Source organism: Anguilla rostrata, chromosome 5, assembly GCF_018555375.3.
Source record: "Anguilla rostrata isolate EN2019 chromosome 5, ASM1855537v3, whole genome shotgun sequence".
Classification (NCBI taxonomy): domain Eukaryota; kingdom Metazoa; phylum Chordata; class Actinopteri; order Anguilliformes; family Anguillidae; genus Anguilla; species Anguilla rostrata.
Genome location: NC_057937.1, coordinates 23481637 through 23494584, shown reverse-complemented (window position 1 = coordinate 23494584; position 12948 = coordinate 23481637). Strand labels below are relative to the sequence as shown.

The 12948-nt window shown below is 38.6% G+C and overlaps 1 protein-coding gene across 14 annotated transcripts in view; it reads right to left on the bottom strand.

Moving 5' to 3' along the window:
• Positions 1-12948, bottom strand: part of map2k5 (mitogen-activated protein kinase kinase 5) — a 235386-nt gene that overhangs the window by 148150 nt on the left and 74288 nt on the right. For all 14 annotated transcript variants that reach the window (XR_010330020.1, XR_010330021.1, XM_064335646.1 and 11 more), the window contains one exon: positions 11859-11923. Coding sequence is in view for 12 of the 14 variants with exons in the window: in XM_064335646.1 (XP_064191716.1) it covers positions 11859-11923 (65 nt within the window). In the remaining 2 variants the exon portion in view is untranslated. The remainder of the gene's footprint in view (positions 1-11858; positions 11924-12948) is intronic.

The following is a 12948-nucleotide window of genomic DNA, read 5'->3' as shown; positions in this document are numbered from 1 at the left end:
GGACAAAATTTAAGAGAAATAAGATCTTTGTGCACATAGAACAAATATTTGAGGTATTATTTAAACACATTACAAATGGCTGCAAAAATAAGTGTTGCATTTATATTTTTGTTCAGTGTACATATAAAGTGAAAAAAACAGTACAGCCACTAAAATATTACCAACACTACCGTGAGTGTGCCCTCACCTATACACTGCACTGACAGTGGGCTCTATACTGTCACCAACGTTTCCGCTGGTAAGGTTTTAGAAAGTTTAACATTTTTAATTTATGAATTTAATATATAGGCTATATACAGTATATATATATATATATATATATTTTTTTTAATTTTTTTTTTAATGTTATTATGGTGTGGCGGCAGGGATTTTGCCGTATATATTAAATTCATAAATTAAAAATGTTAAACTTTCTAAATATTTCTGCCTAAATGCGCTTTCAAATCCATACTGTCGCGTCCACATATTTATTTTCAAAAAGAGCCTAGGCCGCGAATGTCGCACGGTCTGTCAAAGCGTCACTTTTTTTTCTTCAGCCACCGAAAGACAAGGAAAAGGTAGGTAGCGACGCTTCAAATATTACAAAAATACCAGTGTTAATCAGTGTTTTAATTGGACCAAAATAAGTGCCGGTACCTACTCCTCAAAATACATACTGTTTAAATTAAATAAATTAATGTTGGTAATCAAAAGAAGAGTTGGTACTCATATACAAGTCTCGACAGCTCCTGCCCATCTGAAGCACTGGCGTTAACTATCATTCGGTGATGACAACTGGCGGATCCTAACTCTGTTCGGGCAAGTGGAATGCCTCATGCAGTTGTCTGATCGGACAAGTAAAAAATAAATGTGATAAATATGTAACGTTATCTGAAAATAAACAGTGTTTGTTTGAGCCGAAGGGGAACCTGTTCCAGTTGAGCTACGTAGGCTACGTGCCTACCTTTTTTTTTTTTTAATCTAGAGCTACTGTTATAATGGTACAATACATCTGATTAAAATGGTGACCTGGAGAAGCCCGTCAGATGTCGCGACCGCAAATTGTTGGCAAATCGCCAAAACAGCGCAAATTTAAAAAATATATATTTTTAGGGCATTTAAAATGTTTGAGTGATTCAACTACTTCCATTTCCATGCTACAGCATGGTGATTTTTTCCCATGAAAACGAAAGGGAAAGTGTTTATTTTTAAGGTTTTGTGAATGTAGTGAGCTAGCAAAACTGAGTTAGGCTACAGTTGCTACAGCTGACAAAGAGGGCTGCATTCTAATGACGATTATGATTATAACGAGAGGAGCAGTCTCACAAGCTGCTGCAGTGTCCAGAAATGAATACAGATAAAACGAGCTAATAAAAAATACATTAATCAAGCATCTAAGTTAGTTAGGAAATTTTTGTATTATGCTTCTCAGTAGAATTAGAATGTAACAGAACAGAATCTTTAAAGCCATTTTTCTCACTTTTTTGCATGGACAATGCATGTGAACTCTGTCATTGAGTGTGAGAGAGACAGAGAGAGAGGGCTTTGAATGTGGACCCAGCTCAAATTATATTGTTAAATAAAAAGATAAAACATTCTAAGTACTATTTTGTCATGGTAATTGAGTTAATTTAGCAGAAGTGTCCCTTTTAAAGTGCAATCTGTAACTTTTCTTGAGTATCAATTTTGGTTATATAGTGCTCTATTTTTGAAGACAGAACTTCTAGATGGACAATGTGCTCTTTTAATTGTTCTCACCCCACCATAACTCAAAATACAGGCCTATTTTGCTTCAATATTTACAAATAATACAAGGGTTAACAAACCTTTTATGGTTTTAAAGTACAGCTAAAAGTACTTTTTAGCTCTTGCAAACTGTTATTCCTTGTATCAAGAGCTCTTCAGAGCTATAAGATAGATTTAGATAATAAAAAATAAACCGTTAAGAAGTCTCAAGAGGTTATGTTTTCATAGTCTTAAACATTTTTTGCCTTTGCTACACCCCCCCCCCCTTTCGGTAGGTAGCCAATTAGTCTAGATATACGATGGGCTATGCTGTAGGTGCCAGACAGTAGAATGAGTCAAACAATGAATACAACGTATCGCTTCAGTGCTCAACAAATTCAAGTAAAAAGATGTGACGGACATGTGTCTTTATAACGTGCGTGTTTTATTAAGCTATTTCAAAACCGTAAATACAAGCACACCATACAGCACATTATTAATATAGGAACGTGAAATGGGAGTATTTTAAAAGTTTTTTAAAAATTTATGCTGAACAAGCACAATTAATTAGCTAAATACCAAAATCATGCCAACAGCACATTAGAAATTATAACGATAATTATCGCCCGTATTTAAAAGTTGAACAAAGGCACATGGACAGTGGTCATGGATGTAGGCCTAGATCAGGGGTGCACAACAGGGGCAATCCAGGATTTTTTGCCAACGTTTCCCAACATTTATTGAATTGGCCCAATCATATCTTGATCTGACATGTGTATAAGCAACAGCTTGAGTCACAGTCTGCAAGTGTATCCTAGAGATTTCACTGTGCTCAAGCACAGGAGTGAAGCAGCATAGTTTATAGAGCTGCAAGTAATGGTAATCAGTTGGAACAAAAACCAGCATGCAGATCGGCCCTCCAGGACCGGAGTTGTGCACCCCTGGCCTAGACTGATCATAATGAGTCCCAGAGAACTGAGAGAAGTCATGAAATGAAATTGAGAATTTTAAAACAGTTAGGCCTATGACATTTTAAAACAAGCACAAGTTTGAAAAAGTTTATGCAGAATAATGCAATTAGCTAGCTAAATACCAAAAGTGGAAAACATGTCAACAGCACATTAAGTGATGGCTAACGAGAATTATCGTCCATATTTAAAAGTGAAAGTCATACAGACGGTGATAGGCAGGGATGCAGATGATTTGATTGCATGTAATTGGTCACAGTTGAGTGAAGAACAGGACAGCGCAGAATTGGACAAGAGCGCGACGATGTAGGCCAAACAGTCTGAGTGCTATAAAACCAAATTGGCAATGTCATTCTGAAGGAAAACAGAAAGAGAAGGGGAGAACATAAGAGAAAGAGAGGGCCTGTTATTATGAATGGTCCACAATCAAGTAGCCTGGACGAGCTGAAAATGTCAGCTAGACGTGTAGGCTGTAAAAATACAACAAAATAAAAACGCAAAATCAAGGCAGGGTGTTATACTGACCCTTATAGAAACTCCCACAAAGGGTCGAGCTCATCATTAATAGTGGAAGATGCCTGTCGTGTCCAGGGGTCTTCGGCTGAATGGTCGAATCGGAGCCAAGTGGTCACGTAGCACGTTGGATCCCATTGGGATTAAAGAGGTCCGTAAAGTTTGATCAACATCAGAGCAGATACTCGTTTCATGAGTATTATTATTATTATTATTTATTATTACAGGCATTACTCTCGTATGTTTTCTTGTATGGGGATGGGAGGATATGAAAACAATTTTTAACCATCCACCACGTTTTGGCAATGTTCCAACACTCTCGTCCTCACTGTTCCATGCATCACAAAAAGTATTACACTACTGTTTTGCTCCAGAAAGCGATGTCAGATAGGTCTATCAGCAAACATATGGCTTAGCTAGGCCCAGAGGTCCTCAATAATAATAGTATTTTCCAAGAAATTACGAAAAAATTGTTGACAATGTTTCGTTAGGTGCAGCGTTTTTTACTGCTACCACAGAGTGAATGGATAAGTGAATGCGATGATAAGAAAATTTTCGGTTATACTGACCTGTAAAACGCAATTCCAAAAGCAAAATCAGACATGTTATACATCGTTAAAAATCTTACTCTCACCTACTGAATAAATGAATTGTCAATCAAGCCAGACTGTATTAAAAAGGGCGACAATGCCGTAAACAACAGGTGTGGTATTACACACAGCTATTTTGGAAGGTACCCAAGCATCACGAATGCGCGTATATTTCACAAACGGACTGTCCAAGACAATATATGACCACTCAGTCTCAAAAGGGACATCTCTACGCGTAAAACCAATGGTAAGGTTGTATATTTATTCAATATTTATTCCTAGATATTGACTGCAGAATGACATGGTATCATTTTTTAAAAAATTGTCTTGTTTATTTCATTATTCAGTGAGCAGCGTTTTCACTGCTGTATTGGCATATCTTAGGGCTAATGTTCGGTTTATCATGTCGCTATGACGGAATACGATTTTTCTCAGCATGGCGGATTCAAAGACTAAACAAACTCACCCGATATTGTCTTCAAATGGATCCAGGCCAAAGAAGAGTAATTATTCATCCTCTCAAAAAGCTTTTACTAACAAACATATAGTAGCAAAAAAAGGAAATATCAACTCACCTCCCTGCTACCTGCATGCAGAGTACCGTATTATAAATTTAGACATTGGCAGACTACAGCATAAATTGCGTCTTTTGTTGATATTCAATATTAGCAGTGTTGGGCAAGCTACTTTGAAAGTGTAGTGAGCTAAGCTACCAGTTACTCTACATTAAATTAAGCTTCACTACACTGAAGCTACCCCCCAGAGAAATGTGGCAAGCTAAGCTACAACATGGCAAAAGTAGTTTACTAAATCGAAGCCATAATTTGTATATTGTATTATTCAAGTATCAATGAACACTTAATTCTAACATCCATGGACAATCATGCACCTGACTTGCACTAATGTACATTGTAGTACACTGTAGCATATTAACATAATTGAACAGTGTATACTCAACAAACAGTATATTATAGTTATGGTTATGGTTCTCTAGTCTCTATTCTAGTTTTAGCTATTCTATTTATTTTTTATATTTGAATTAGTCTATTTAGTTATTGTATATAATTCAGCCTTTAATTGTATTTGTTTCTTTTACCTACCTCATTGTTTTTGTATTTTGATTTATGTCAAGTGGCTGCTGTAACACTTTAATTTCCCTTTGGGATTAATAAAGTACTCTATCTATATAATTGGCAGTTTAAAAACTGGTATTTTTATTAGGTCCACTCTGTACTAGTAGCTCCATAAATTTCAAGCAAATCATTTTGATTAACCACCATACTTTGGTTTTGTAGAGACTTGCATTTTTGTTGTACCCCCTGCTGGTCAATGTTAAAAACTACAAAAGTCATATTTCAGAGTAATCTAAACTTTTCAACGTTTCCTCTGTTCCCTCATTTTTCCCCACCGCTTCCCTCCTATATGTACTGTATTTGTTTAATTGTTTAAATTTGTCTTTTGCAGCCCCCCTCCCCATGCTTCATTTTATTTATTTTCTGCCAATAGAACAGACAGTGAAAAAATTGTAGCTAGCTAGTGGTTAGCTGTTGACAAGTTGCTAGCTGGTGTTTGCAGACTGCACTGAATTGTGATGACTAGCTTGGTTGGCGATGGCTGAGTTATCTTATTCGGGAATCACCTGAATGTGTGTTCTTAAATTAGTAAGCACCTGAACACAGTTTTTCTCCATTGTTTCACTTAAACTCGGGATCAATTCCTCTCCGTCCTCTGCCATCTTTACATTACAGGCATTTGGCAGACGCTCTTATACAGAGCGACGTACAACAAAGTGTATAACCGTAACCAGGGACAAGTGGGCTGAAAACCCTAGAGGGAAGTACAGTTCCAAGTGCAGAGAGCAACCGTGTAGTTTAACTTGGACCCTGTAGGTTAATCTGATGAACACAAACAAAAGCAGCAGCAAAACTGTCTAAAAGTTTACGCAACATACCTATCTTTTCATCAAGTAAAATCAAGCTCACGTGTGTCTGTATTCCCCTGCAGCAGACAAGTCGCAGGCATCAGCCCAAGGATTGGTACGTGATGTCACCGTCATACGGAAGTGCTTCTGTCGGCTACACCAAAGATATTTTATATATTAAGCTTTGAATCTCTCTCATACAGGTCCGTGTATGGCAGTGACGTCACTCACTGATCTTTAGCAGTTTTATTTCAGACTGCAGCAGAAAGCTCTGCTGCGCTTGAGCTTCAGAAATGCTTGGGAAAATGTAGCTTGTGTGGACGCTACCACTCTACTTGGTCAATAAAAGAGCTTCGCTACAGAAAAGCTATTTGATTCAGAAAACAGCGACGCTACCACCACACTACTGAGAAAAGTAGTTAAACTAGAAACGCCACTACTTGTAGCGACGCTACTGCCCAACACTGAATATTAGTAACTACAGCAAGAAACTGCAGCTGTAGACACAAGAAAGTTTGTTATATTATGGTAGCAACAGAACAAAGCGGACTATATATAGGCCTAGGCTATATTTACCGTCATAGTTTTATTATACCAGCGTGTTTTCGCGTGTTTGCAGAGAAACTCAAATACTATCAATAAAAATGGTTTCGCTATTTCTCAGAATAATGACGGATTCAAAGACTAAACAAACTCACCAGATATTGTCTTCAAATGGATCCATGCCAAAGAAAAGTAATTATTCATTGTCTCAAAAAGCTTTTACTAACAAACCTGTAGTAGCATGCACTCTGGCACTGTCTTCCATTGCCTCCCCGACGTCCAGACCCTCCCCTCACTGATAAAAACTAGACCCAACGGTGTCGGATTGCTTAGTTGCATCGCCATGGATGTCTCCTAGCCGCTTGCCGTAAAGGCCTTTACTATATCGTAACACTTAGACCCCGGCACATATGTAGAGCTGCAGCGCTTCCGCTAAAAAAGTCGAAATGGCGGGCAAACAATATGGCGGACATAAGCAAAGTTAATAGCAAAGTTGTAGAGCACATTCAGGTGCATAGGTCGATGAAGTTTTGTGTTGATCTGACTTATGGTGTGGGAGGTATGCCCTTTAAAGCATGACCATTTGTAATAGCGCCACCATCTGGCCGACATAGGTGATTTGTAGAGCCTGAGCAGTGGGGGGGGCCATAGGAACCCACCTACCAAATTTGGTCTAGGACTTATGTTGCTGAGCCTCAGACACATTTACCAGAGAAAGCTTCCGCGCTGCAACTAAAAAGACAAAATGGAGGGCAAGCAATATGGCGGACATAGGTGGTCCCAATCGCAAAGTTATAGAGCACATTCAGATGCATCGGTCGATGAAGTTGTGTGTTCATCTGACTGATGGTATGGGAGTTATGACCTTTTAAGCATGTTATAGCACCACCATCTGGCCGACATAGGTGATTTGTAGTGCCTGAGTAGTGAGGGGCCATAGGAACCCACCTACCAAATTTGGTTGCTCTAGGACAGGGGTTCTCAAACTTTTGTAGACGAATGCCCCCCTATCGTATGTTCAAATCCCATCCCCCCCCCCACCCCCCAAAACAAAAACTGAATTATTAGCCCCAAATGTAGGTTGTTATTTGTTGATGTTTGTGATATTATGTAATTTTTCTTTTAATCAAACAAGCCTACCTATGCTGTTTAATTTTCAGACAAGAACTTCATTTTAGCTATGTGTCATAACCCTTGGCTGCCACCAGAGGGCAAATGACTTATGACTTGTCTAATCTTTTGTATTCAGTGCCTTACATTTGCTGGCTGTGGTCGTTGTAATCGTGCTTATTTTATTATAGTTAATTAAATAACTCATCCTTGTTTATCCTGGTTCCTACCTTTTGTTTCTCTGTTTACCTCAGTAGCCTACATCTCGTAACAATTTGGCATGCTCTTTTTATTTTGGGGCATATGCTGTGTTTTTTCATAGATCAAACAAGCCTAGGCGATTGTACAGGAAAAAATGTTTTGGCCACAATAGCGGCAGCCTATAGCCCAGCAATTATTTCCTCATAAATATGCCTATGAATTAGCCAACTGCTACGGGCAATGACACAGAAAAATGATACAGACCAGTCAAACGTGTTTCACAACGGAAAGCACAACAGTAAGAGGACAGCTGAAATATTAAAGAGCACCTTGCAGGTAAAATTTTTTACGAAATGTATACTTAACCTTGTCTGAAAATGACAATTTGAAAAGTTAATGCAGGATTTAATCATTTTTACAAGACGTAAGGGCACAAACTCAGAGGAAATATTGGCCGTTTTGAGCAAAGCTCCTAAAAACGCCTTTTTTTTCCCACATCGCCCAATGTGCAGTAGTAGTGAGTCTGAGCAGTTGTGATATAGTGCGTTGGTCTTTTTTCAGTAGTTTTATATTGCATTTCACCGTGTATCATCATGGTAAATTATTGTGTTTGTGCAGGTTGCACAAACTACAGCCTTCCTACCAGGAAAAGGAACGGTGCTAGCTTTCGTGCCTGGATGCGTTTTGTGCAGGTGAAGAGACGGGATTTCACTGCTGCATCTGTTACCAAAAACGCGGTTGTGTGTGGCGCTCATTTTAGACCCCCACCCATGACATAATGGACAGTATTGTCTATCTGGGCATTCATAAAAATATTGTGATTAAATATTGAATAAATATACAACCTTATCATTGGTTTTACGCGTAGAGATGTCCCTTTTGAGACTGAGTGGTCATATGTTGTCTTGGACAATCAGTTTGTGAAATATACGCACATTTGTGATGCCTGGGTACCTTCAGAAGTAGCTGTGCGTAATACCACACCTGTTGTTTACGGCGTTGTCGACCTTTTTAGCACAGTCTGGCTTGATTGACAATTCATTTATTCAGTAGGTGAGAGTATAAGCTTTCTAACAATGTATAACATGACTAATTTTGCATTTGGAATAGCGTTTTATAGGTCAGCAACCAAAATTTTTCTCATCATCGCATCCACTTACTCTGTGGTAGCAGTAAAAGACGCTGCACCTAACGAAACGTTGTCAACGATTTTTCATAATTTCTTGGAAAATACTATTATTATTGAGGACTTCTGGGCATAGCTAAGCCATTTGTTTGCTGATAGACCTGGCTGACATCGTTTTCTGGAGGAAGACAGAAGCGGATAGAACTGTACCATTGATTTACTGTCTCTGTCTCTATCTACCGAAAATATAAGATTCCATCATTGCTTTGTAAGTATTACTGCTCAAAATATTTCGGTTATACTTTATTTTTTAAATTGAGTGTCTTTAAATAGGTTAGTGGTATTATATAATGTGGATACCAAGACACCTGCCCAGTTCTCCACTGGTTCTCCTCACACCACAACTCAATTTCTCTCTTCTGACCATTATTCCTTCTAACCCTGGTCTGTTCCCGGTCTCTTGGACGCCTAGCAGGCTGATAATTATAAGGCTGTGGTCCGTGATATGCGTTTGCATAAACATTTACAACCTCTTCAGTGTCAAAAACTAGCGTTGAGATCCATTCTTCTTTATTGTTCAACATGACCGCCCTCCCTTCTGCTACGTCACTTCCGGTTTGGCGTTTTTAGATGCGGAAGTAAAATTCTCTCACAAAAATGACTCCAGAAGCCACTGTAGTGTAGTGTAGTATATATAAGTATTTTTTTTTTTATGAAAATCTAGTTCCTCCATCATTTTCCTACACATTGATTCACACTGGGGTCTCCAACCTGCAATATTCTCTTTGAACATTAATATTGGGCAAACGCCCCCCGTAATGGCCACAACGCCCCCCTCTCATCCATTGTGCTTCCAGCGCCCCCCCTTGCAATCTCAGAACGCCCCCGTTGAGAAACCATACTCTAGGACTTATGGTTGCTGAGCCTCAGACACTTTTAGCGGAGAAAAATAAGAATAATAATCCTAACAAATACAATAAGGTTCCAGCAGCTTCGCTGCTTGGACCCCTAATAATAATCTTAACAGATACAATAGGGTTCCACCAGCTTTGCTGCTTGGACCCCTAATAATCCTAACCGATACAATAGGGTTCCACCAGCTTCGCTGCTTGGACCCCTAATGATCCTAACAGATACAAAAAGTGGAAGGATAAGTAAGTAAGTCATAAGAGCGATCCTAGATTGGGAGTGCCCTGCAGAGTGGTGATAGTTAGTCCAAGTATAGTCTGAAGAGATGCGTCTTCAGACCATGACGGAAGATGGGCAGTGACTGAGTGGTCCGTAGAGGAACAGGGAGTTTGTTCCACCACTGGGGAGGTAGGGTGAAGAAGCTCCGTGGTAGGAACGAGCGAGTGTGTAGGTTTGAATCATGTCCTGTAAGTAGGTAAGTAGTCCTGTTGGCTGCAGTGTAGGTGAGGGTCAGGACTTTCAACCTGATCCTGGCAGCAACTGGTAGCCAGTGGAGTGATCTCAGCAGAGGAGTAACATGAGAGAACTTGGACAGCAGCATCATGAATCATCTTTAATGGCAAATGGTGGCTGGTATCTTCCTAAGCACAAGCCACAAGCACTTTCTAGTCTATGGCAACAGGTACCAAGCTGTATCTAAGGAAGATACAGCTGAGCTGGGTAAGATCTAACAACATATCGACTAGGGTTGCCAGACGTTTTTGTTCAAAATGTCCAGTTTTCTAATTATTTGTACAGGACCAGTCCTGAGCAGACAATGTAATGTTCGGTCAGAGTAACTTAGGTAAGAAATTTACTAGTAGTTTGTAATGACTTTGAGGGTCAATTTTCCTCTATCCACATTTCCGATGACATAAAATGTGTTATGTCATGTGAAGATTCTGCAGATTAAATGCTCAATGAAGAGCACAGATATTCATAAAATCATTTTTCTAGTTTCAATTATGAGTTATGCATTGCAGACAACGACATGTTTCCCAATTTACATGTTTCACTAAATTGCATGCTCTTTGAAAATGAATGACACATTCTTTAACGTGATGAGAAGAAAATGTTTATATAATCTGAGATACAAATTCAGAGAAAGCACTGGGATTGTTTTTGCTAATTATTATTATATATAAACAATTTCATGTATAGTTACCTCTGTCATTATCATTTCTTAACCATTATAGGCTATAAATTGGACTTGATTATTCAGTGAATTAATTGTTGTATTGTTAATCAAGCAAGATAAATGGAAACTGAGTACTGTTTGGTTTAAAGGTAATCCTTTACTTCCCCCCCTTTTTACAGCACACCGATTGTCACTACATATATTTTAAAACAATAAAATCTTATGACAAAGAAAACAGCAAGCACACAAACCTTGCTATATTTTTTGATATTTTTATAGAGTTAATCGCTTAATTAATGATAAAGAGACATAAATGGAAACAGGTTGAGAGCAGACATTTTAAAGGTGTTTTACATCCCACAGTATGTGACTGATTAAAGCTTTGTGCAGCAGTAAGATTACCTCCCAAACTGCAGAGCATAAATGGGAGCGAAGTTGGTCTCAATTCAAATGACCCGCTCTGTCCTCGCTCCCTCCCACACACTAAACACAAGTGTATACTGTTCTATTTGTACATGCGTCACATCCTCCCAAGTGAAATTTGCAAGAGGCTGAAGCCTAAATTGGGAAACAACCATAGTTTGATCTATGACTAACTTCCCTTGTTCCCAAGACTGTTTTGGATAAAATACTGTCCTCCGGTGGTGGTGCAAATGAACCGCTCTTTGACAGTCTTTGAATGATTAAACCACCAGTTATTGTTTGCTTTTATTTCATATTCATATTTAATAGAGGAAATGAAAATGTTCATCCAAATAGTACGTCTATTTTCACTTTTGGCAGCATAGTACTCAAGGCACAAAAAATGAATTGTCAATCTGAATAAAGAATTTCAATCTGAATACTGGCACTTTTTGTAGTCACTTGTAGTCACAAGAAGAAAATGTCATTCAAATGTCAAATTAACATTTTAATTTTCATTATGGCAGCATTCAGACATTAAAGAAAGGGAAATATTAAATGGATGATTGCATTTTAATTTACATTTTGGTAATGTTGGGACATTTTATTTCGCTGGAACGAATCAGTTGGAATGAGATAAATGTTCTCAGTGTGTTGTTCAACAAGTCTCAGATCCATTTTTAAGGAGACTCACTTGTATACAGTTCCTCCATTGCCATGTCCCAGCAGCCCCTGGATTCTGATGTCCTGCTCATTTATCTGGACAAATAAAAGAAGGGAAGTGCAGGAAAAAAGATAAGAGGTGTGGCATTGTATCTAGGGAAGACAAAGAGGAGTCCATGTGGGAGGCCATAAAACACCAGGTCATTTAAAATTCTTTGATAGCAGAAGAGACCAATACAACATTTATATCCAGTTCATAAGATGGCAGTACAGCAGACACGCTTCTCATCCCCACTCTCAATCCCATTCTGATTAATACTGTAAATCCATCTCACTGATGCGTTCACTCATGCATGCGCATACACAGACATTCAATGACATCCACACAGCAACTTTCAAGCAATTACAGTAGGTGAATGGTGCAGCACTCAAAGGGCAAATCTTCTCCCCAGAGCTCATATCTTCCTCTTCTCACAGGAGTAAAACTCACAGCACACCCTAACACGTGTATGGTGTACCCTTAATGTACACACATCAGGCCAGAGATGGGCACTCAAGTTGGCAACTCATAGTCAAGCCACACGTAAGTCCACATAAACAGACGTGACTTCCAAATTGTCCATAACCCCTTAGCGCACAAGCCAAATCTTGCCAATCCTCCATTTAGGGGGTACCCTATTTAAAGCTGTATAACTCCAGATGTGAACACCACAGAGACGTGAAAAATGGCTTACATGAAGCAAGACATTTGTACAATTTACAAAACTAACGCAAATTAGTTTATATTCATAATTTTGGAAGAAATAAAGTGCCACAAATGCAATTGTCTATACAAAACATCAAAAATGAATTTGCTCTTTTTTAGTTCGCAATGAAATACTGAGAGACTGCATATATACAGCAGGTTAAACTATACATGTGCTGGATCAAAAACTTGACCACAAGTTCATAAAATCTAAGAGTGGATATGTAGAACTACTATGGATGTATGAAGCAAAAACTAAGCAGTGTACCCAGCGTCTCCAAATCTATCTGAAATGTCTAAATTATGCATTGCTGTAAATCACAACATAGTCACATATTTCACTACAAATCAACTGTTTTGACTCAAGAAACTCACT